Here is a 23,922-nt window from a genome sequence, read left to right as displayed (position 1 = left end):
ACAACAGCTGTGCAATCAGCTTCAATATTTGACATCTCTTAAATGGAGTTCATTTCACAACATTAAGTTACAAATAGCCGTAATTAACAGCACCCACCATCTGCATCTATACCTAGAATTGATGATGTTCTAGAATACATATATAATGAGACAGAGCAACACCTTCTGTAATGCATGTTTTTGAAACATAAATTATACAAAAAATAAAATATGACAACACATTTAACACCGTTACATTATAAACTACTTTTATTAAAGTCTCAAAATGTCTTTTGAAATGACCTTTCCTTTTGAAATAGGAATAATTAATTTGAAAATTGATTTCCTGAAAAACAAACTACTGCCAAAACTTGATCATTGGTAGAGTCATAATTAATAGGAGTTAATTTACATTTACAGGACCACCATGGCAATATGGTGCATCAACACAGCAGCAACAGCATCTGCAAGATGGTGTAGACACACCAACAGTAGGAAAACATGACATAAAAGGTTTCATCCATGTGGCAAACATAGGTTCAAAAGTACCTGCTGCTGAAGATATGCAAATGCCTATCCACCAGGCCAAGGGCAGATTGGGAGCTTAAAGGGCCCTGGAAAAAATTCTAAAAGTGAGCTCATGTAAGCGGGACCAAATGAACAGTAGATGGGGTCAACACAAAAGTAGGAAGAGTTTGTAACTCGTTATCCCTAATCACATCAGTGTAGACAATACAGAGAGCATCATGTGCCCAACATAAATGCAGACGGCATCCTAGTGACCAGAAAGAAATGTTCTCTCATACAGGATGCACTCTTAGGTTAGTGACCGTCACACACTACAGATAGCATCCTACTAATAGTCATACAATACAGACAGCATCCAAATGACAGTCATACAATACAGGGAGCATCCTAATGATCGCCATACAATACAGAGAGCAACCTTGTAACCGTCATAATACAGAGAGCAGCCTAGTGACTGCCATATAATACAGAGAGCAACCTAATGACCACAATACAACCCAGAGAACATCCTAAGGACTACCATGTAATACAAACAGCATTCTTATGACTGCCATTCAATAAAGAGAGCATTCTTCTGACCACCATATAATACGGAGAGCATTTTTCTAACCGCCATATATAATAAAGAAAGCATTCTACTGACTAAATGGTGATGATGATGATGACTGCACTAAAATACAGCAAGCAACCTAGTGACCACAATACAAACAGATAGAATCCTAAGGACCGCCATGTAATACAAACAACATTCTTATGACCAACATACAATACAGAATGCATTCTGCCATAGAATACAGAGTGCAACCTAACCACTGCAATAAAATACAGAGAGCATCGTAGTGACCACCATGTAATATAAAGAGCATTTTTGTGACCACCGCACAATATCATCCCCCTCATCATTATTTAACCCTTCCTCAAAATCATTAGCTCCTTCAGCATATCATAACAACCACATTCAACATCATTAATTCACTCCTCTCCATTATTAATTAATCTCCAAATTATCTGTATTCATTAACCCCCTCACTACCTGTCAGGCACTGTCCCTGCTCTCTCCCTGGTAGCCAGGGACAGTCGCCTCCCTCAAGCCGCTCGTCCCGTTGCTAGGCAACGATACTTCTCATTCCTGCCGGCATGGAACCTGGGCACATGTGCAGACTATCACGTCCTCGTTGCTTAGTAATGAGGACATTTCTCTCCGCTTCTGTTGGCAGTCAGCTGTTCTGACTGCTGAATACACTATCCTTCAATCGGAGGAGTCCTCTGTCTATTTAAGGGAGGCTAGAGTATCTAGGTCTTCTTACGCTCAACGGTTCCTGCCTATTTCCCTGCTCTCTGACTGACCTCCTGTGTACCGACCCGGCTTCCTCTGGTTCTGCTCCTGGATCTCCCTTTGGCCTGGCTGCTCCCACTGCATCTAACCATTGGCTTGCTGACTCTGATTTGCTTACTCCTTTGGTAACATGTTTACTCAAACAGTTTGACCTCTGCATGCATGACCATGTCTGTTCACCCTCCACTACGCTGATTAAAACCATGCCGAGTATCAGGGAAGATACTAGTGATGCTGCTTCAGACAGCCTTGAGATTCGCTGCTGGGACAACTAGGCCTATGGCAAAGCCACCCCTGCACCAGGCTCTTTGTTCATCTACTCGCCCACCACAATAGAACACTGTACAGCCAGTGTGTCAGGGTCTGTGTTTCCCACAAATTTTTATAGCAGAAAGAGGTTCCACAAGAAGTAGAGGGAAATGCTCCTGGTGTTTGCAGGTAACAGCTGACCAAGGGCCAAACATAATGCTAATGCCCTCTAAAATTGTGCACAAAGTTCAATATTGATTAATACAGTTAAAATTTTGTGTATTTCTTTATGTTTACTATCTTGTGATGAGTTAAATATTATTTTACCAACACACGTGAAGTATCATGTCAACTTGTCTCTCCCCATGTGTATTAGCCACGTCCCCTACTGATAACAGTGGCCTTGCTTCCTCTCTGTCTACTGATACAGCATAAGGCCAACCTTGCATTAAAGACAAGAACTGCAGTAGACAGCTAGTGACAATAATATTAATGACTTTTGCAGGGTCTTAAAGAAATTCAGCACCAGATGTATCAAGGTCAGGGGCAGGCAGGGCTGGGGGGTATCTACCCCTCGGGCCAGTCCAATATTGGCTAACTTGGGCTGAGTCCCTGGGCCACCTGCATTTTTTTTTTAAATGTCCCTAATAGGCTGCTGAATCGAGGCTTGCCCTCCGGGCTAAAATTTGCCAGTCCATGACTTGAGGGTGTCTACAAAAAGAAAAATCTGGGAAAAAAATATGACTTAAGGAGAGAGAAAGAGAAATGACAACATAAATGAAAAACAATCTAAAATGAAGCAAAAAAAAAGGAATATACAAGTATTATAATCTGTACAATTTACACAAATTTATCTTAAACAATGACATAAGTACTAAGTGTAGAGTCAAAGGGAGAGATTCAATTGCCGTTGAGGTGGCGCGTGGACATTGCGCCAAGCACATTGCTGGTAATTACAGTAGACATCTCCGCTCATTGTCATGCAAGGAAAAATGAGCGAAGATTTCAGTCAAATCTCCACCATGAAGTGTCTCGCGGACATTCCGGAGACACTTCACGGCTAATCGAATCTCCCCCAAAGAAACATATCACATGAAATATTATGCCTGCAGCACTTTACGTACACCAAATGTATTCTCTCTTCTTCTTTTTTTTTCCACCTTACACTCTTAAAATGTTACCTTAATGTGAGTCCACTGACCATTCCTGTATTGATACTCTAGCCATGATATTTTAATCACACTACCATTCATCATTTATTACACTTCTTACAGACTGGTAATAAGTTAAATGAAACAGAGTTTTGGATCACATATAAAACAATGAAACATACATGTATTATGAATTTTCCATGGGTCACATACACTGAGTCTGCATATACCATCTGTAAGGGAGGTTTGTGTCTAGGATATATTCATGGCAATTATGTTGAAGATACATTATTAAATATTAAATGATGTTGAAATGACTTTCTTAGATACACAAGTGAGTGCTTTCTTTATTATGTTTGTGTCTTAGCACCTGGGGCTCAACTGTTTAATGGAAAAGGACATTGTCACTTTCAATGCAATAACAACTTTATCACAATAACATGATTGACTTATATAAATAAAGTACATTTGAAAAAAACATCCCTACACTGGCTGTATTTATAATTCACTACCTCTCTGATAAACAGATTGTATTAAGATTATTTTATTAGGTGTATCAAGGACGTTAATATTAACAGTAATACAGTATTTTGCAGACATAAGGAAGATCAGAGGTAAGTTGCCATTTTAGCAATACATTACATCTGGTTATAATAAAAGCCAATCTGTTTTAGAGTATATAATTAGCATTGCACTTCTTAGGGGAACAGCAATTATGCCTAATAAATTATTATGGGGCATGTGTGAAGTTCTGTGGTGAATGATGAATGAAGAATGGATTGTAATGGACGGTATAAAATACAAGAGAATTTACAATTAATTTTGACTTCGGGAATTAATTGTGCAGTTAATGTCATCTCTAATTTAGAGCTATAATAGGGTTGGAATTAAAGGTAGGAAATAACTTTCTCCATTGCAACATTGATTATGTATAGTTGACAACATGTGAATAATGCAATATTGCCTTGTGGATTGGCTATATCTTAGAAGACAGGAATGTTCTGAGAGCAAAAGCACCAAAATAGAGGAAACAATAAAATAATGTGCCTTAATAGGATTATTAGAGGGATGCAATACCATTTTCCATGAGAAATTTCATGGGATATTTTGTCAATGGTTATTAAAAAAAATGTGTCTTGATGACTAGGATAGCCATGCCATATGGAGAAGTATACTCACATCAGGATAACAAGACTTTACCATGTGATAAAGGAGAGGAATGGCTTGCATTCATTAGCAAATGGAGATAAGCGAATCAATAAAATAATTTCTGAAATTTGAATTTCAGGGATTTATGAAATAATTAAAAACCTGTCTCAATTTGCCTAAAAAGTACACCCACTGGAGAATTAGCCCAATAGTAGTACATGAAACCATAAAACGTTGATCACCAAGCATTAACCAATGTCACATAGCCTTATTTAAGGAGCTTACAGTATTCCAGGATTGTTCTAGGCTAATGTGACCATCAGTGCCCTGGCATGTCAGCATTGTCCCACTTCTGTACACATTGATAAGGTCCTTTATGGAAAAACACACAATATACAGTGCAAAATCAGCACTGGTCCCAATGCACACCTAATATGGGCAAGTGTACCTAGATTAGCGTCCATGATGCTTTTGGTTCGAGAATAAAAAAATGGAGGACCTTAATAAATGGTAATAGTCTTCACTTCCATAAACAGTAAAAAGAGTTTATCTTACTGATAATTAACCGTTATTCATACATTATGCACTTAAAAATTCAACAAAATCCTACTGCTTGTATAATAATCAATCACTTACACCGGCAGCAATGTTGAGTGCTTGCTTCACTTTGGACTGTCCGGAAACAAGTCAGTATGAAAGGTTGATTCCACCTCATTAGTTCCCTATCGTGCAGGGATAATATTAGGAACTTGCACTGACGCATTTCATCCTGGGACTCCAGGACTTTCTAAAAGCTTTTGTTAAATTTTCAAGTGCATAGGTTATTTATACCTGGTTTTGTTTTTCCAATTGGAGCAGGGGCAAATATAAAGGAGCCTTGGTGACAGAACCTATATCATACATTAATATATTAATAGGTCTTTCTTTTTTATTTATATATTTTTTTATGTATGGTGATATGTATATTAAACATGTTTTTATTTTAAAACCCAATCTTTTTATTTTTATTTCTTGATTTGGGAGAGTAATTGTTAGCCCACCTTTCTCTAAAGATTTTTATATATATTTATGACTTTTCCTACAGCGCTGTTCTTTCTGTGTGTTTGTGACTTTTCTATGTAGAGTTCTACAATAGGCCATGAATTAGCTGCAGTGGGTACTAGTCGCTGGTGAAATTATCAAACCATTCTTAGAGATTTCCATCCAATATTGATTAGCCTCTAATGAGGACCTCTCCTCCTCCCATGAGCACCAGATTCAGCCCTTTGTGGGAACTAGGTTGCCAATTTAAATATTAGCACTTTTACAGAATTGAATGAGCTCATTTGCCCCCAAGCGGACACACTGAAGTGAAGAGGCACTGTTCTTCCCCTGTTATACTCTGAAGACTGTGTCCTCATTTCACTACAATTTGTCAGCACCGGAGTGATTGGGCTCTATTAATACAAGTACTTATCCAGTTGCCAGTGACATATCTGCTGCCTTAACTTATTTTAGAATGATTGACTTGAAGTCCTGGAATGAAAACTGGGCAATATGAATCACAGAATCCCACTTGGTTGAATTCTAAACACAAAATTGGTAGGTCTTGAGCCGAAATTCTGCGAAACTGCAACAAACAGAATTTCTGGCAATTTCATACACCTCTATTAGCAATTTACCTTGTCTTCTGAAATGACAAGTAGAGCCATTCTAATTAAATGCACAATATGCTAAAACAGATCTAGCAATCTTTCATTAAGGGTTTAAAAAGCAGGATTCTAAAGACAAGTGCCATATCAGTTTCCTGAAAACATAGTGAATGATTATTTGATCGAATTACTGTTTTGCAATGTTCTGCAGACCACAGTTTAGTTCTCTCCACCCCTTTCCTCACAACATTTAATATAGGTGCAATACCGTGTTTATGCTCTACAGCCCAACCATGGTATCCACTTCTGTGAAGTTCTGCACAGACTGTTATTCATGACACAGCCTGCCACACCCTAAATTGTTGGGTTTTTTTCAATCATTGAGAGTTCTGTTCTCTTTTGCCTTCATCAATGCATCAAGGTCAATGAGTATACAATGCTGTCCACAGTTGTTCCTGGTTTATTATAACCTTCTCATAGACTGTCATGGCTTAGCCACTGTTCTCAGTGAAACATCAGCAGATGTCACTTCAACTTCTATCAAGCAAGTCCCTACAACTACTCCTCTCAAAGTTTAAGATCTCTTTCTCTAACCATGGTAGCCAAAATATTGACCCTTGTCAGGAGTATTACACATACCCCAAGCATTATGAGGTGCTTAAGAAAACTGAGAAACCGCACACATGTGGAAGCACCTACATTCAATATACACTGGAAGTCATTTATAAAGCACACGTGCCTTGGTTTTACACCAGTTCATCACAAAGGTCTGCCCAGCACAGTTCAACGTGCATGTCTCCCTTGGGATGGGGCTCCATACACTAGTAGCAGTAGTACTGCATCTTGGTGTGTGGAGAGGAGAAAAGACCTCTGGAGGGGCAAGTGTGCAAAACTATAAGCATCACATCAGTTAAAAACATCCTACCCCTTTAATACAACCCCTTTCAACAAAATACGTTTTTCTCTCCATTATAGCCTCATTGATGGCTTAAATTAATCAGCAGAATGATGGCACATTAAAGCTGGCTTCATTAAATGTACAAATTGTTGGTGTGTGTGTGTGTGTGTGTGTGTGTGTGTGTGTGTGTGTGTGTGTGTAATGTATTTATTTACATTACAGTGTGTTGTGTATTACATTGCTCAAAGTGGACCTAGAAATGTGCTTCTCTGCCAAAGTGCAATATTTAGCCGTACAAAAGGTGCATTTATGGTGGTTTTGTGCTTCTTAAATTATCACTCAAGTGTTTCCTTTACTTTGATAATTACTGTACTCATATGTTTGCTTATGGTGCAAAGATTCTCTTTACTAGTCACTTATACTTGAATTTTGTGTTATATTACAGGTATAGTGTATGCTATACTATATCCTATATTGGTATGGAATGATTAATGCCCATATTTTATTTCCTCTTAAGGACTAAATAAGTATATCTTTGGGCATTATTGTTAATGTAAGTAATACACCTAAAACACATTTGCAGATAGCGGACATGAAAGCGATAAAGGGGAAGTGGGGGTGATTTATATCTGTATTTTGCATCACTCTGAAATGGTTATGGAAGTGATTGTACATAAGCACTAAAACTTCATAAATGTAAGCTGACAGTGCCCTAGGTAGCAGGCATACATTGTACAGAATGGTGGAATAAAATCAGAGCTGTTCTTAGAGGTATGAATATGAAATAAATCTTTGATTTATTCAAGTTTATTAGATACAAAACGTACAATACATTCACTAGGTCTATTAGCAAAAACATAAGCATTTACCTTTTCCCTTCCAATGAGCCTGTGATGCAAATCCAATATGCCCACCATATTTCCTATTAAATTCTGCCATTAGGGCTTTATATGGATTCCGGATGAGTAGAACGGCAGAGTCAAAAGCCTCAATCTCTTTCCTCCCACTTTCATGAGTCTTAATGCAAACTGTGCGCCCATTTCGCCAGTGGTCTCTTTCTCCTTTAAAGCCTATACAACAAACATGAAAGAGCATAGCAATTTAAGACAGTTACACTTATAGTAGGCATATTTTCAACCTGTACATTTTATCAAAGTAGAAACCGCACATCAAGACGCATGTTTTCAGATTGGATAATGCAATGCTGATTTCTCTTCTTGGAATCCATACAACGATAGAGTACACATATTGGTTTGCTAAACACATTGAGCATCATACCCTCCCTGTACTGCACTTATTTTATCTGCCTCTCTAAGTAGAAGGGGCCATATGTATAAGATGCACTCTACTCAAGTGACTCGGATTAGTAACGGACAACATTGAAAAGATAGGCATTTTAAATACTAATTATTCCCCTACCGTGTGTACCAAGTGTTCTCCACATCTCTTAGATTGGGAGTTGATTTAGGCAGGGTCATTGCTGTCTTCTATTTCATGTCTTTGTATATAATTTGTATCATGATCTTTCATTATATGTTGACAACTTTATAACATACTTACCAACTTTCTTCAGCTCTCTTCCGGGATCCTGCCAGTGGAGGTGGGCGGGGTGCCAAAATTTGCAGCATTTTGGCCCTGCCCCCTGTGACGTCATTTGACAGCGGGGGGCGGGGCCAAACGTGAAGTGGGCAGAATTCGGGAGATTGCCACACTCACCCGGGAGACTCTCGCAAAATGCGGGAGCCTCCCAGACATTCCGGGAGAGTTGGCAAGTATGCTTTATAGGTAAAGGATAATAATTATAGGATTAGATCAGGCTTGCTGAAATTGTGTATGTAAGGAATGTGAAGTGAAATTTAAAAGAATAAAAAGTTAAAAAAAAGTCTCTTTGCACTCTTACTCAACCAAGCCTCCTCATACCTGAAGAAATCTCTGTTCTATTAATTTTCATCAACTTTCTACCTCTCTGAAATAACGTCATTCCCCAATTTCTACATTCTCTTGTTTTGATCTGGCAAGCTCACATCTTAATCGCACTCTAGAAACAGCCCTTGATCAAGTAACTCCTGCTACTCTTTCTTCTCTGATTATGCTATGGCTAGCTAAGGAAATAATTTCAAAAATTATCCTCTAATGTAGAACATTAGCAAAACTCTTAAACCTTTCATTACTTCCTCAAATATATTGCTCTCTCTCCCATTCTATTGTTCAGAACACTGCCAAACACATATATTTCCAATCTGTTATCTATGCTCAAGCTTCTAACCCCAAATGCCTATTTAATACATTTAAATCCCTTCTCAACCATCCCACACCATGCCCACTGCCGCCATCAATGCCCAAGAACTTTTTCTTTTTCTGGCTCTCTTCCTACTTATCAAACCACTCCATCAGTAATCCTTTCTCTGGATCCTCTTCCCCACTGCTTCCTCTATCATTTTTATACTGACACAAAGCCCACCCATGGCCCTCTGCTTTACTCTATATATAGTATGCCTCTTGGAAAGCAAATAAGCTCCTTTACTTCAGTTTCACCTCTACATGGACGATATCCAAATTTATATATCCTTTAGGAACTTTCACCTGTGTAGGCGCACTTTACTGAATGTTTTTCTGCAATTTCATCTCGTATGTCCTTTCACTGCTTCAGATATAATCTTTCAAAAACTGAGCTAATAATTTTACCACCATTCAACAGAAGCTACCTTCTATTTGTATTAGCAAGACAACAAACCCTTCCCCTCAGGCTCATTGCCTATGCGTCATCCTTGATTCAGAACTGTCCTTTATGACACAGGCAACCTTTATTATTTCAGAATGTGTCCAACATTTATAGTGCGTACTTGTGGCACTACAAGTGCCAGCATGCACATGGACGCAAATGCATGCAAGCACTTGTAGTGCCACAAGAGTGCACTATAATTGGTGCTCACATAATGAAATAATAAATGTTGTCCCTGTCATAAATAAGTTAATGACTGTTAGCAATCAAATAGTATTGCCACCATAATATAATTAGAATAATAATATTGTATACTTAATATAATGTTAAAAAAATATTTCCCACTTAATAAAATCATGCAATTATTTTGCCCCATAATATAATTAATAATTGTGTTTGCCCCCTTAATAAATAATGATTGCCCTCATATTCAATAAGTGTATTTTGCCTCCTCTTGTGTTCTGAATGGCCAAACGGCTTGAGCTATATTGCTTCTAACATCTATTTCTTTTTTTCTGGTGTTTTATCCAGCCCTTTGCCATGTAAAAAATTGAGATGGTAATTTATAATATGGGTCTTTGTAAAATGATGATTTTCCAGTGATTTTTCCTTTAATAAATCTGGCGGTTTGAAAACTGCCAAAAAACCTTGAAAACTGGCAGTTTCATAAAAGTACACTTTAGTAAATGTCCCCTCTGGTCTATTAAGCATTTCACAGTGATATATTATTATAAATCATCTTTGTGGAATGCCCATTCACAGCTCAGAGCTCTTCGCTATCTCTATTCCTATTTGTTCATTTTGTTTTGTCATGTTACTATATTGTGTCATTATATAATTGGCAACTGATAGTTGCCAACTGTCAATAATTTCCAGTGACAATGCCAAGTTTTAAAGTTTTGCCCCAGGGAATTTGTGCCCCTGAAGATTTTGTAATTTTTAAATATTGACCAACTACGAAAAAAAAATAATAATTCTACATATTATAAGCAAATCTTAATATTTGCAATAAAACATAACGTCTGGTTGATGATGTGGGGGCCATTCTATGTAATTTTAAATTATGCATTTATTTATCCATTGGCTGGTGCAGAATTCAAGTATTTTTGTGGAGGTGGGAAGTAACGCACCTGAAAATGTGTCCTCTCCACCCCTCATGTTATTATATCAATTGTCAGGAAAATTAAATATGGTCGGTGCTCATCAACTATTCTGTACTTCACTAGGAATGCTTCCACTCTACCCAACATCTCCCCTCCACCAATGCAAATTTCTTGCTGTGCAAATCTATATATCCAGAAGTTTAGGTGAACTTGGTCATTCATGGGCAGCACAGTGGCTTAGTGAATAGCACTTCTGCCTCACAGCACTGGGGTCATGAGTTTGATTCCCGACCATGGCCTTATCTGTGTGGAGTTTGTATGTTCTCCCTGTGTTTGCCTGGGTTTCCTCCGGGTGCTCCGGTTTCCCCCCACACTCCAAAAACATACTGATAGGTTAATTGGCTGCTATCAAATTGACCCTAGTCTCTCTATCTGTCTGTGTATGTATGTTAGGGAATTTAGACTGCAAGCTCCAATGGGGCCAATGGGAGTGAGTTCTCTGTACAGCACTACAGAATTGGTAGTGCTATATAAATAGCTGATGAAGATGATGTCATGGCACACAGCAGATCCATGCATTTACACTGCAGAGCTGCCATTCTGCTCTTGTAAATGAGCTCCTGTATGAGACTTCAGATACATTGCTAACGAAGCCTGAATTTGTTTAATTGCACAAGTTAAAGTGAGCCTATCTTTACCAGGATCAAATTAACGTTTATCTACAGGTCTACTCGCTGCACAGAAGATTCATCATCATCATCATTTATTTTTGTTCCTTTCTTTACAGAAATCTAGAAGCAACAGAAAACTACTAACTATCCGCTGCACTTGAAAACACTGCAGTAGACACAGCTTATTGCAAACAAATGTTTGAAAAATACTTGCATTGGTGCTCAGACAGCAAGCAGTGGTGCAGATTGATTGGTTGCTGTCAATGCCACCGGTCACAGTTTACCTAGCTGACTCACATCATTCACAACCATCACTGCTACTCTTGTTTCTATAAATCTGCCCCTGGGTCTATCCAACCATAGCACACTAAAGGAAAGGGTCATCATATCAAAGCAATAGACTGAATGAAATCATTATATTTGCTAACATACTGCAAAAAACACACTATTCACTTTATTAAAGATTACACTTTGACAATTTCCCTTTAAAGTTCCCTTTAAATAACGAGCAGTCATTTTATCACAGCTATATATAGGAAGCCCAAGATATACATTATTTCAACTTCACCACAGTAGTCTTGTTGCGGTATATTATTCTATTATCTTATTATTGGATAAAGTGCAATTGTGCAATTAGTATTGTAAAGATGTTTTGTAGATTGAAAGATTTTTTTTCTACCCAGCCAGACAGCATTTGTCTATGTTTTGTTTGATGTGTCTTATAGTCTACATTGTTCTTACCAAAGGGACAAAGGAATTACATTTACTGTATTTGCTTTCCAAGCTTATTTTCTACATATCCATTTAAGCTTTAAATGAAATTGTCTGCGCTGACAGATACCAATTCAATATCAATGACCCAAAGTCCTTACTGAGATGGGGAGAGGAGCACAATGTGCAAATAAACAAACAATCTTGGAGCAAATGATTCTAGCCAGCGGAAACATAAGATGTAAGTAGCTGTATTACATCAATTATGGATATGTAATTTGTTTTTCTTTCTATGCCAGGCAGAAGAGTAGCATGGTGGCTAATGTAATAGTTGCCTGGATACATTGTTGCCTAGTCAAATAAGCAAAAAAAATAAAAACGCCAGAATACACATTGAAATCTGCTTGACATTTGTAAAGTACAAGGGAATATTTCAAATCATAAACTCATTGTGGAAGATGAAGAATAAGGACAGGGCTTTAAATGAATAGATGTAATCAAGGCTTGAGATTCCATGGGAGATTGCAGGTAAATATCTTTGAGTAGAACAAGTTCTGCCTATTCTTCTGTTGATTGTTAAGTGGGTTCACAGTAGTTCAGTTTTGCCTGACCTACCTTGCCCTTCTGTATGAAGTACAGATGTTAAAGCGATACTTGGCACCGTTTGGGCCAAATGCATTGCTGCCAGAGTTGGTAAAGAGTTAATTTTACTCATGTACCAAATATCAGAATGAAACCACTTTTGGCATATGTCAGCTTAGCTTAATAGTAAATCTAAAAAGATAGAAAAATGAGAAATGATAAGTTATATATCTGGGGTGCTTTAGCAGAAGAGGCAGAGCATGTTTTGTGACGGTACCCAACGGTACGCAGTATCAGCACATTTTTTTTAGTATCATTTCCTCAGTCTCCCAAGCCTGCTGCCTTGGTGTCACACTTGACTCTGCCCTCTGCTTTATTCCTCACATCCAGACTCTCTTCCAGTCCTGTTGACTCCACCTTAAAAACTTTGCCAGAAGACGCCCTTTTCTTATTCAACATGCTACCAAAACTCTTATTCATTTTCTCATCATCTCCTGTCTTGACTATTGCAACCTCCTGCTATATGATATTCCTGACACCCGTATATCCACACTTTAATCCATCCTAAACGCTGCTGCAAGACTGATCTTTCACTCTCACTGTTACACATCTGCTGCCCCACTTTGCAAATCCCTACACTGGCTCACCCTCACCTACAAAGTCCTCATCAACACTACCCCTGTATACATCTGTAATCTCATATCAAAATGCTCTCCCTCCCGCCCTCTTAGATCTACCTCTGACCTGCGCCTTGTCTTGTCTCTGGTAACCACCTCTCACTCCCGCTTAGAAGACTTCTTCCCTGCTGCTCCCCACTTATGGAATTCCTTACCACGCTCAATCAGACTTTTCCACAGCCTTCAAATCTTTAGACACTCTTTGAAACCTCATCTCTTTTTTAAAGGTGACCTTATTCCCAATAACACTATTCACACTAATGTACTCTCACAACTGTCCCAATGTCCACTCTGAAACACATTTGCTACTCTTCTTTCAGCTGTGCACTCTTCCACTTAGAAAGTAAGCTCTCTAATGAGCTGGGTCCTCCACACCCTATGTTGTCATGTCTATATTTATTTTGTCCCTGTTTTATGTTTGTACTGCTTTCCCTACTATATGGTGCTGTGGAGCACTGAGGCGCCTTACAAATCAATGATAATAACAATAATAATAATAATTCTCATAACAGGAAATTCAGAGTTGTACGAGCACATGTGACTGTGTGGACGTGAATTGATCTAAGTGAACATTAGGCCTCCTCATAAAATGATGACTGCTGCGGGGACATCATTCTGCAAGCAGCAATGACAAGAAGCTGAGGGTGCATCTGAAAACTTGTGTAAAGTAAAGAAGCTACTATAAATATTGTATGAACTTGTAGCTTTAGGTTAGTATCGGTACCTTTTTTCAGATAAAAAAAACCCACTGAATATGCGATACTGAGGTATACTTTCTTCTTTAAAATACATAGCAGAGTGCTGCTTCTGTTAATGGTCGACCAAATCTTACATGAAGCAGTGGGGAGGAACAGCCATAGTGATCTCAGATGTTGTATCAACAGAAAATGTGAATGCAATTACTTATATCCTGGATTTCATTGCATTTAATAAATACAACTGAACTTTTGGATATTTATCTATTTTGATATTTCATTGTGCCCAGTGCCCACCACATCTTGTGAATTTGAACAGAGCTTCACCAGTGTGGCAGAGATTGAAAAATCTGAATACTGGATTTTTCTATCATGGATGGTGCAGTGACTGAATCTCTGTTGCAATTTTAACCAGATTGTATTATCTTTTGAAATATATTCTTGTCCTATATATTTTCTACATGTATATGCTGTTTGGATTTAGTGCTGGTCTTCCATACATACTTTTTTTTCTTGTACATTGTTGGTTTCTTGTATACTTTTCTGGGCAGCACGGTGGCTTAGTGGTTAGCACTTCTGCCTCACAGCATTGGGGTCATAAGTTTGATTCCCGACCGTGGCCTTATCTGTGTGGAGTTTGTATGCTCTCCCCGTGTTTGCGTGGGTTTCCTCCGGGTGCTCCGGTTTCCTCTCACACTCCAAAAACATGCTGGTAAGTTAATTGTCTACTATCAAATTGGCCCTATTCTCTCTCTCTCTCTCTCTCTCTCTCTCTATCTGTGTGTGTATGTTAGGGAATTTAGACTGTAAGCTCCAATGGGGCAGGGACTAATGTGAGTGTGTGTTCTTTATTAATTTTAGTACATCATTGGTTTTATGCTTGTCATGAGGACCCATACTTAAAGGCAATTAAATTCTTGGGGGGTGCATTTATTCTAGTTTGGAGAACATCCAAGCAACTATTTAAGATGAAGTATGAGAGAAAACAACTGTGAGGAAAAAATGAGTTGCATGTATTACCACTAAATGGTCCTCAATAAATTCAATGTGTAATCATTGGGACAGTAGACAGAAACATAAACTTAAATAAAATATAACTTTTATTATATATCAATAAAATACAACATTAAAAAGTGAAATATTCTAATTTTAAAATGAGCGAGTCTACTATGGGTAATAATTATTTCAGTTCATTAGGAACAGGATTGTGCTGGACCTCCAAATATCATATCTATATGTTTCTGGGACTGATATATAACCTCCAATAGATTTATCAATCTGCTGTTCTTAATTTCCTCAGTCACTACCCTGTGCTGTTGGGGACCCTGATCCTTCCACTATCTGTTTCTCAGGCTGTGCTTTTCTGCTTTTATCCATTACCCTCCTCACATCATAGTACCATCCGTGGTGCTGACACAAGCAATCCTTTCCTCCATTTACACAATCACATACGTGGAGAGATTACTGCCTCCCACAAGAGTTCATTTTCCTAAAATACTTTGTTACTGTGAACATTATTATGATTTAATTAGCTACAGGTTATACTATCCACACCAACTTCAAAACTGAGGACATAATGGATGAAAGTAAAATAAAATCGTAACACAATAAGGTACTTTAGCCCTACAAGAAAAGCCTTGATCTACAAATCTTTACCTGTAAAAATGCATTGATCAGAACCATGGACAGGGCACAAAAAAATGAAAATAATTAAAGAAATGCAATTTGACTTGCAAGAATAGCCCCAATGCCAGATATCATCAGGGTTGGTAAAATACTCAAACAACCACATGTGAATTCCCCCACTAACTACCGGCTGGGCGCCTTCCAATAGGCTGCACTTGACACACAACATAGTGTGGCGATTATATACAAAACTATGAGACATTGAATTTCCATTATTTTTTTAGATGGGGAGAGAGGAATTCTGGAAATTTAAAATTGACTGGATTGTTCTTTATTAAACTGGTGATTTTATGACAATTATGGCAGATAATACATTACAGTGGAAATAAACAACAAACAAAAATAAATAAAATTGCTACATTATGTCCAAAAAACACAGCCATACCATGTACACACATTTGCAAAAGTGGTAACAGTACCATAGACAGGGTATGTGGGATTTGTCATGCACCTTCTTCCTACAATTACAAAATGCTGACATGTAGCAATGTAAGAATTAAATTGGTTAATAAAATATAATATTGTGCATAATACACTACCCAATGGTGCAATACATGTTTTGCAATATAATCACATGTACAGCATGCTGCAATATGTATTCTCTATCATCTATACTAATTGTCCACCATTATATTTGCTGTGTCTATCCATTAGTTCCTTCCATGATCCATTAGTACCATATTAGAAAACCTCCTAAGTAGGATTATTTTAGCATTATCCAGTATCCTTCTGCCTTTTCAGCAAATAAATAAGGAATAAAGACAGATTAAAAAAAGACAAGTAAAAACTATAAACACAATAATAAATAATAAATTTCAACATATGACTCACAATCATGGAACCTATTAACACTATCAGCTCTATTATTTTAAAATTATTATTTAATAATAATATAATATTCATCATCATCACCATTTATTTATATAGCGCCACTGATTTCGCAGCACTGTACAGAGAACCAGGGCCTCTGAGAGGGGGGGGTACTAATTACCCGAGCCCGGGAATGTCAGGGGGCCCAGCCTGGGCCCTTGCGCCGACAATGTTTTTTTTTTCATTTTTTTTTTCCAAACAACATTTTTTCTTTTTCTTTTTTTTTTGCAGCGGGGATGGGGGGGCTCGGTTGTTGGTGGGGGGAGCAGGGTAGTTAAAAAACAAAAAACATACTCACGTGATTGCGGCGCCGGCGTCCCTCCTCTCTGCTGCTCTGTGCTCCATTCAGACTGTCTGAATGCCGGGTGTGACGTCATCATGTCACTCCCAGCATTCAGTCTGGAGCAATGGAGCACAGAGCAGCAGAGAAGACCAAGAGGGAAGAGAGAAGAAAAGGTAAGTGAAGGGAGGAAAACTGGGGGGGGGGGCAGCATGACAAAAAGCAGTTAAAAAACAGGGATCAGCATGGCACAGTGGGGTTAAAAAACAGGGGGGGCAGCATGACAGAGGAGTTAAAAAACGGGGCAGCATGGCATAGAGGGGTTAAAAAATGGGGGGCATGGCACAGAGGGGTTAAAGAATGAGGGGGCATGGCACAGAGGGGTTAAAAAACAAGGGGGCTGCATGGCACAGAGGGGTTAAAAAACGAGGGGGCAGCATGGCACAGAGGGGTTAAAAACAGGGGCCAACATGGCACAGTGGGGTTAAAAAACAGGGGTCAGCATGGCACAATGGGGTTAAAAAACAGGGGTCAGCATGGCACAATGGGGTTAAAAAGGAGGGAGGCATGGCACAGTGGGGTTAAAAAACAGGGGTCAGCATGGCACAATGGGGTTAAAAAGGGGGGAGGCATGGCACAGTGGGGTTAAAAAACGGGGCAGCATGGCACAGTGAGGTTAAAAAACAGGGGGCAGCATGGCACAGTGGGGTTAAAAAACAGCGGCAGCATGGCACAGTGGGGTTAAAAAATGGAGGCAGCATGGCACAGTGGGATTAAAAAGGGGGGAGGCATGGCACAGTGGGATTGAGAAAGGGGGGGAGCAGCATAGTATAGTGTTATGAAGGGGAGCCAGGTGAAGGGGGCAAAAGCAGCATGGAGGGCGCAGTTTGATCATAAGGCATGGCGATGATGAAGGGGCACATTTTTGTAATATTGGAGCTGGAAGAAGGCCTAATTATTAATCGTGGGTGGTATTGATTTAATGCCAGGGTTGGAATTATCTAAATGTAGCCATTTTTTTCCAAATAGGGCCCCCAGCATTCCAGGATCCAGACAAGCCGCAACTACAGAAACATGCAGCCACAGGTGGTGAAAGTGAGAACAACAGGTAGGAGAGAGCAGGACAGTATGTGAAATGTTGTGATTCTAGTAGGGACAATGGCAATTTTTGGTGAGTGTTGTGCCCAATGTAAGGTGCAGGCCAAGACTGAACTCTGTGTGTACACACTGCATTGTTTCTATACTACACTGTGGTGCTAGATGTCCTGAAAGTCAGGAGTGCTTGGACATATGTGACGCTACGGCGAATTGAGATCCTATTGATTTTGATGCGTGTGAGGAAACGGGGTGCTACTGGACTGAGAACTATGTAATCATCACCCATTTCTCACGGTTTATTGTACTTTTTAATCCTTGGCCCAGTCTAAGTATATACACCAGAGCATTGGTGTATTATGTGTATTATTATTTCATGTTATTGGATACATTTTGCCCATACTATTACCTGTGATATTGTATGTAGTATAAATAGAAACAATATTGCCATACTGTGTGAAAATATCAGAACAACAGCAGTCATTTTGCTTGTGTTAGCTAATGTAATTACCATTTATCTCAAATGTGTATTGTATGGGGTGCAGCTGAGATGAGGTTTGTAATCAGAACAATGTCTGAGTTAACTAGCTGGCAGCCCATGCTAATTAGCTAGGTCAACAGATAACCTGAGAGGTAATGAGGTTAGAACTTCTACTCATATGTAATGTGCTTCCACAGTAATATATTGGTTGAAATAGCATTGGGGAAATGTATCAATATGGGTCAATATAAATGTAATTGTATCAAAAGGTATCACAGACTTATATTGTGTAACCCTGCTGATATAATGTGTCAAAAGTCTTATTGTTCCATGTAAGCGTGCAGTGTTATTCCTTGATGTACTATTGTAACCCCATGTGTAGTGTATCCAGCCAAAACAGCTAATTGAGTCAAGCCATTCTATTGTCTAATCAAGGTAACAGGGACAGTGTGTCTAGCAGCTAAATTGTTGACTGGGAGGCCCCTTCTGTAAAGGGGAGTTTTGACCCTACTTCCTGGGAACAGAGAAAATAATATAGGGGAGGAGAATGCCAGGAGAGCGATGCTAGTTTGGAGGATCCTGGTTTAGAAGACATCAGTGAAAAGGACTCTGGGCCAGGCACTGTGGTGCCGCTGGAGGGAACCCTACCAGGATAGGGTTGGTGTGAGCTAGTAACCCAGGCTAGGAGACACCAAAACTGTTTTGCTAAACGGTAGTGGTAATATTGCGGGAGGATAAGACCCTGAAAGGGACAGAGATTATGACTTTGGAGTGCTGACTGCAGGAGGCTGCTGGAGGAGACGTGCTACCATTTACCCTGTAACTTGTGAACGTCTTGTGGTGTTGTGCTGTCATAATAAAGTCTTATTTTGGATATATACTGGTCTACCCGAGTGAGTTGAATCCCACAGAGGGTAACTTCCATCCCAGCTAAGGGTGGTATCCTCACAATGCGCTAGCCACGACCCAATGGCGCATTTGCCACGCCCCCAAATGCATGACCACAACTCCGAGTTGTTTTTTTTTAGCATACTCGACTATAATGGGGGGCCCATGAATTTGTTGTAACGGGGCCCTGAATTCCTCTTGGCAGCCCTGCAGAGAACTCATTCATATCAGTCCCTGCCCCATTGGAGCTTACAGTCTAAATTCCCTAACATACATACAGACAAGGACAGACAGAGAGAGACTAGGGTCAATTTTGATAGCAGTCAATTAACCTACTAGTGTTTTTCATTTATAATACCAAATAATACTAAACTGTGATATGTGTAAAACGTCAAACTCAAATGTATCAAATGTAAGAAAAGAAAAAGAAAATTTCCAAATTAATCTGCAATAAAAGGTGTCTCTTGGTAGACAGTTGATTTTGATACTTAAAACTTTGATGATTACTTACTCGGCTCGCCCACACATTACAACTGGAGTTCAGAGTGAGCAGTCCACCGTAAAATTGTTTTGTTTTTTTTGTTGTTGTTGTCTGGGGAGCGTTAAGACTCACAGATGCTGACCTTTTCTGAGCGCTTGTGCTCAATAGCACAGATGGAAAGGCAGAAAGTTCTCATTTGCATTGCACAATCTGTTTGGATACTTACACTTTATGTTTCAACCCACCTTTATTATATAAGGATCCATCAAAATAATAGCTACCAGTATAGAAGCCTGTAGCTAGTTCAATTAGGTGTCTGGCCCAAGTATTCCCGGCACCAGGAAAGCTTGCCAAGGCTATAAGCTGTTTAGCACGATTTGGTAAAAACCTTCTGTCCATACACCGATTATCTGGAAAAAATAATAAAAGTAACATTATAACACATTTTCATTAACTTTTAGCACCTTTCCATCCAAAAGAGGAAGTTCAACTGTTACGTCATCAAAGTGTTTCACAAAATAAAGTCATCATTACAAATATGAGCAAAGATCTAAGATATTTTAGGCCAGGTAGAGTTTGCAATAACAATGTGGCCCTGGGAAACAAAAGCTCTTTAAAAGTAGAGCTTCCATTTCTAAGGAAAACATAGAATTCATAATACAGTGTATTAAAGAAATATTAACTTATGTAAATGTCAGGAATTATAACTATGGGGTGTGAGCAGCTGATTTCACAGCATCTTTTATGATGGGAATTCTCCAAATGTGAGATTTTATGAATATTGAAGACATACTGTTAGAAAGATAGGCTAAAGCCGGCTTAGGTAATCTTTGTCTCTGGCTGTTGTCGAACTGCAACTCCCAGCATGGCTTCACAACAGCTGGAGAGACATAGATTGCTTATCTCTTGGAGAAAGAAAATACTGTATTATTCATGTAAATATTTTCAATTATTGACTAGATTGGGCGCTGCTTGAACTGAAATATTGGTAGTCCCATCTTTATTTAATGTTACTTTTGTTATGATGTTGCTATCTAATTTCCATGTTATTCTGCAGGACATCTTTCTTAACTTATTAATTTTAACCAAAGCAGTGGTCTTTCATTTTACACTATAGACCTCTATTTGTCTCTTGTTTTGCCATTCTGTTAGTAGAGTGTTTGCTGCCTTATACTGAAGATCATATTCTAATGTTGTCCATTCCATTCACTTAGAACAGACAAATCCAACTGGTGTTTTGGGCTCTACATGGCCTCCTCTGAAATTGTAAAGGCTAATTAAACCCAAGACAAATTATTTTGTTTTTGATGGAATTAGAGGAAATACATTAAACCATTTGAATGGGAAGATTAATTGATGCCCCACTATCAGTTTGGAAAAATGCCACCAAACAAAGGCACCCGTGAATGTCCTGAAATGAAGTATCACAGGTGCACACATAAATACAATTTTATGTCTTAAATTATTTTACCAATTGCCAATGGATAAAAAAAGCAGTTTGTATACTTAATGAATAATTTAGCAATATTGAATACTTTGAAGTGTGTGTCCACACCCCCCCCCCCCCCCCCAGCTCCCAATTGATGGCTAATATGGCCCTCACTGAGCTTTACTAATTCAATTTTTCATTTTAAGTTTTAGAAAGAAAAGCAAATTTGGGTGGTTTATTTATACGATCAGACCCAAATTTAACTTTTTTCGATAGGCCAAGAACAAATTTGTATAAAATCTGGGAAAGAGTAAGGAAAGACCATACAGCACAATTTACTATTGACAGCCCAAGTTTATTATGTTGCACTGTGCAGCACTAGGATAATTTAAAATACTGTGTCCGAGAAAATGTTATAGTATAAAACGTGTCAAATGGTAGTATAAGATTAGAGCAATGCATTAGGGAAAGATTGAAAGTATAGAATGCATAAAGTCTAAATGTAAAATGTGGGTTTGACTATTCTATTGTGGAACTACTATTTCACTTTCTTCCATACTCCTTAAATATTTTGTGCTCTCAAATACTGTATTTTACCGTTACAGCCTTGGCGGTTTCCATACAGATAATTTGAATGCATTGATGCAATGGAACCAGTCAGAACTCAGTGCTCCAAGACGTAATAGAGTAATAACAATAATAAAACAATATATTCACATGTATAAACAAAACTACCATGTAAGGATTCCATCAAACATGAAATAATTCTGTAAAAATATCTATTTTTGCATCCAGTTCATGAACGCGTGCATATGATTACTCTTCAGTACAACAAGGGGTGCAAACCATTTCAGGGTATTATTGATGAAGGATACAGTTATCCGTAATGTAGGAATACACACAAGCATGGGGTTACTGCACAAGCTTGTGTACTACATGCTTGTGTGCTAACATTTTTGCTCTGCTCCGATACATCGTAAATGATATCCACTGTGCATCATTTTGTGGAGCTGCAGTCTTTAAATTCTTCTAATGTCAGATCTATTGTTCCATACTAATGTGAGCGTCCTTCAATTTGATATTCAATTACAGTCTGAGTATTTAACTTAAGGCAATAGCAAGATCTCCATATTTTGATTCGCTTTTCATTTGGGATTAATCTTTCCCATGGCAACTCTTGATTACGATTACATAAAGCAACATTTGATAAAAAATTATAGAACACAATTTTCATGATAGTCATTCGATACTCTAAATGACTTTGCATTGTATATGAGTGAATTTTATGCCAAAACATTAAAAACATGTAAATACAGGATGCAAAAGAAACAGGTTTAAATGTTTTACTTAAAATCTAATAAACAAATGTATTTTGTTGGTATACACTGTATCAAATAAAACAATATATTGTCTATATATAAATACTAGTGCAGTTTCCAATTTGCCTGATAAGTGTTCATCTCTCTATTATAGCTGGAAGTTGACTGCAGACACAGAAATAGGGCATTGATGCCTACTGATTGATAAACTGCCTGCGCCAAATCCCAATACAAAACCTGTAGGCAAAAAAGAGGGCATGTCTTATTTTGTGTTCAGATTGTGTTTTCTGTAGTACATATGGTTTGATAAAAAACACATATGGACAGACAGCCTATCACTTAATAAGACTAATAAATAAATGATGATGATGATGATGAAGGCTTCAATGACCCCTCTCTGTGTAAGTGGCCAGCATCCAACTACTGCAGTGGAAATGGAACATCACCCAAGCTTTTCTTGTGTGAATACATTTCATGAGAATATGAAACTAATATATTTTTTTTTATAATTGTGCGAAATCAAACCACTTGTTTTTAAAACTAGTCAACCTGTTTGCAGGGCCATTTCTAGACCAAATGGAGCTCAGGGCTACAAATATTTTTGGCACCCTCTCACCCACCCAAACAAACCTATTTCAGGACAGTGTTTTCAGTGTTCCAGTTATGTGGTGTATAATGGAATCATGATTTCTTTTCATTTTTCCAACTGTGTTGCAGTTGTTTGGTGTATATATATATATATATATATATATATATATATATATATATATATATATATAAACACACACAAGTTAACCCGTGCATGATACTCATGCATTCTAGTAAAATCAAGCTACTTAAGGTCTTAAAAAGGTTCTTGCCATGCATTTGGGCCTAGCCCAGGCCTCCTCAGGGGAAGAGCGTTACTTCCCGACGCAAGCGGCCTTTTTAATGTGTGTTCATGAGGTAAAATTACCTCACGAAAATGAGTTTGACCCCTCAATTCGTAAATTTAGCCTTTACTACCCCTCCCATGGGGGGAAGGGGGGATGATGGAAGTTAACCGACTTGACTATTCAAATTTTTTTGTCAAATAATGTCAGTATACCAAATTTCAGGTCAATTGGATGAGCCCTTTCTGAGAAAATAGTTTTTTCCACACACACACACACTAACGCACGCCTCTACACATGTGTGTTCATGAGGTAAAATTACCTCACGAAAATGAGTTTGAGCCCTACTAAATTTCAGCCTTTTTTGAATTTTTTTTTCCCACACACACACTAAGAATTTAGTAGGTCAGTGTATAACTCCGCCCAGCAGGTGGTGGCG

General features: G+C 38.4%; 1 protein-coding gene across 3 annotated transcripts in view; it reads right to left on the bottom strand.

Moving 5' to 3' along the window:
- The window catches only part of WSCD2 (WSC domain containing 2), a 328,534-nt gene that overhangs the window by 24,005 nt on the left and 280,607 nt on the right, over positions 1 to 23,922 (bottom strand). For all 3 annotated transcript variants that reach the window (XM_075178503.1, XM_075178504.1, XM_075178505.1), the window contains 2 exons: positions 20,109 to 20,273; positions 7,791 to 7,991 (listed from right to left, as the gene is read on the bottom strand). In XM_075178503.1, coding sequence (XP_075034604.1) covers positions 7,791 to 7,991; positions 20,109 to 20,273 — 366 coding nt within the window. The remainder of the gene's footprint in view (positions 1 to 7,790; positions 7,992 to 20,108; positions 20,274 to 23,922) is intronic.

The sequence above is a fragment of the Mixophyes fleayi genome, chromosome 1 (genome assembly GCF_038048845.1).
Source record: "Mixophyes fleayi isolate aMixFle1 chromosome 1, aMixFle1.hap1, whole genome shotgun sequence".
In the NCBI taxonomy this organism is placed as follows: Eukaryota; Metazoa; Chordata; class Amphibia; order Anura; family Limnodynastidae; genus Mixophyes; species Mixophyes fleayi.
The sequence above is the reverse complement of the archived record's forward strand: the minus strand, read 5'-3'. Positions and strand labels throughout refer to the sequence as shown.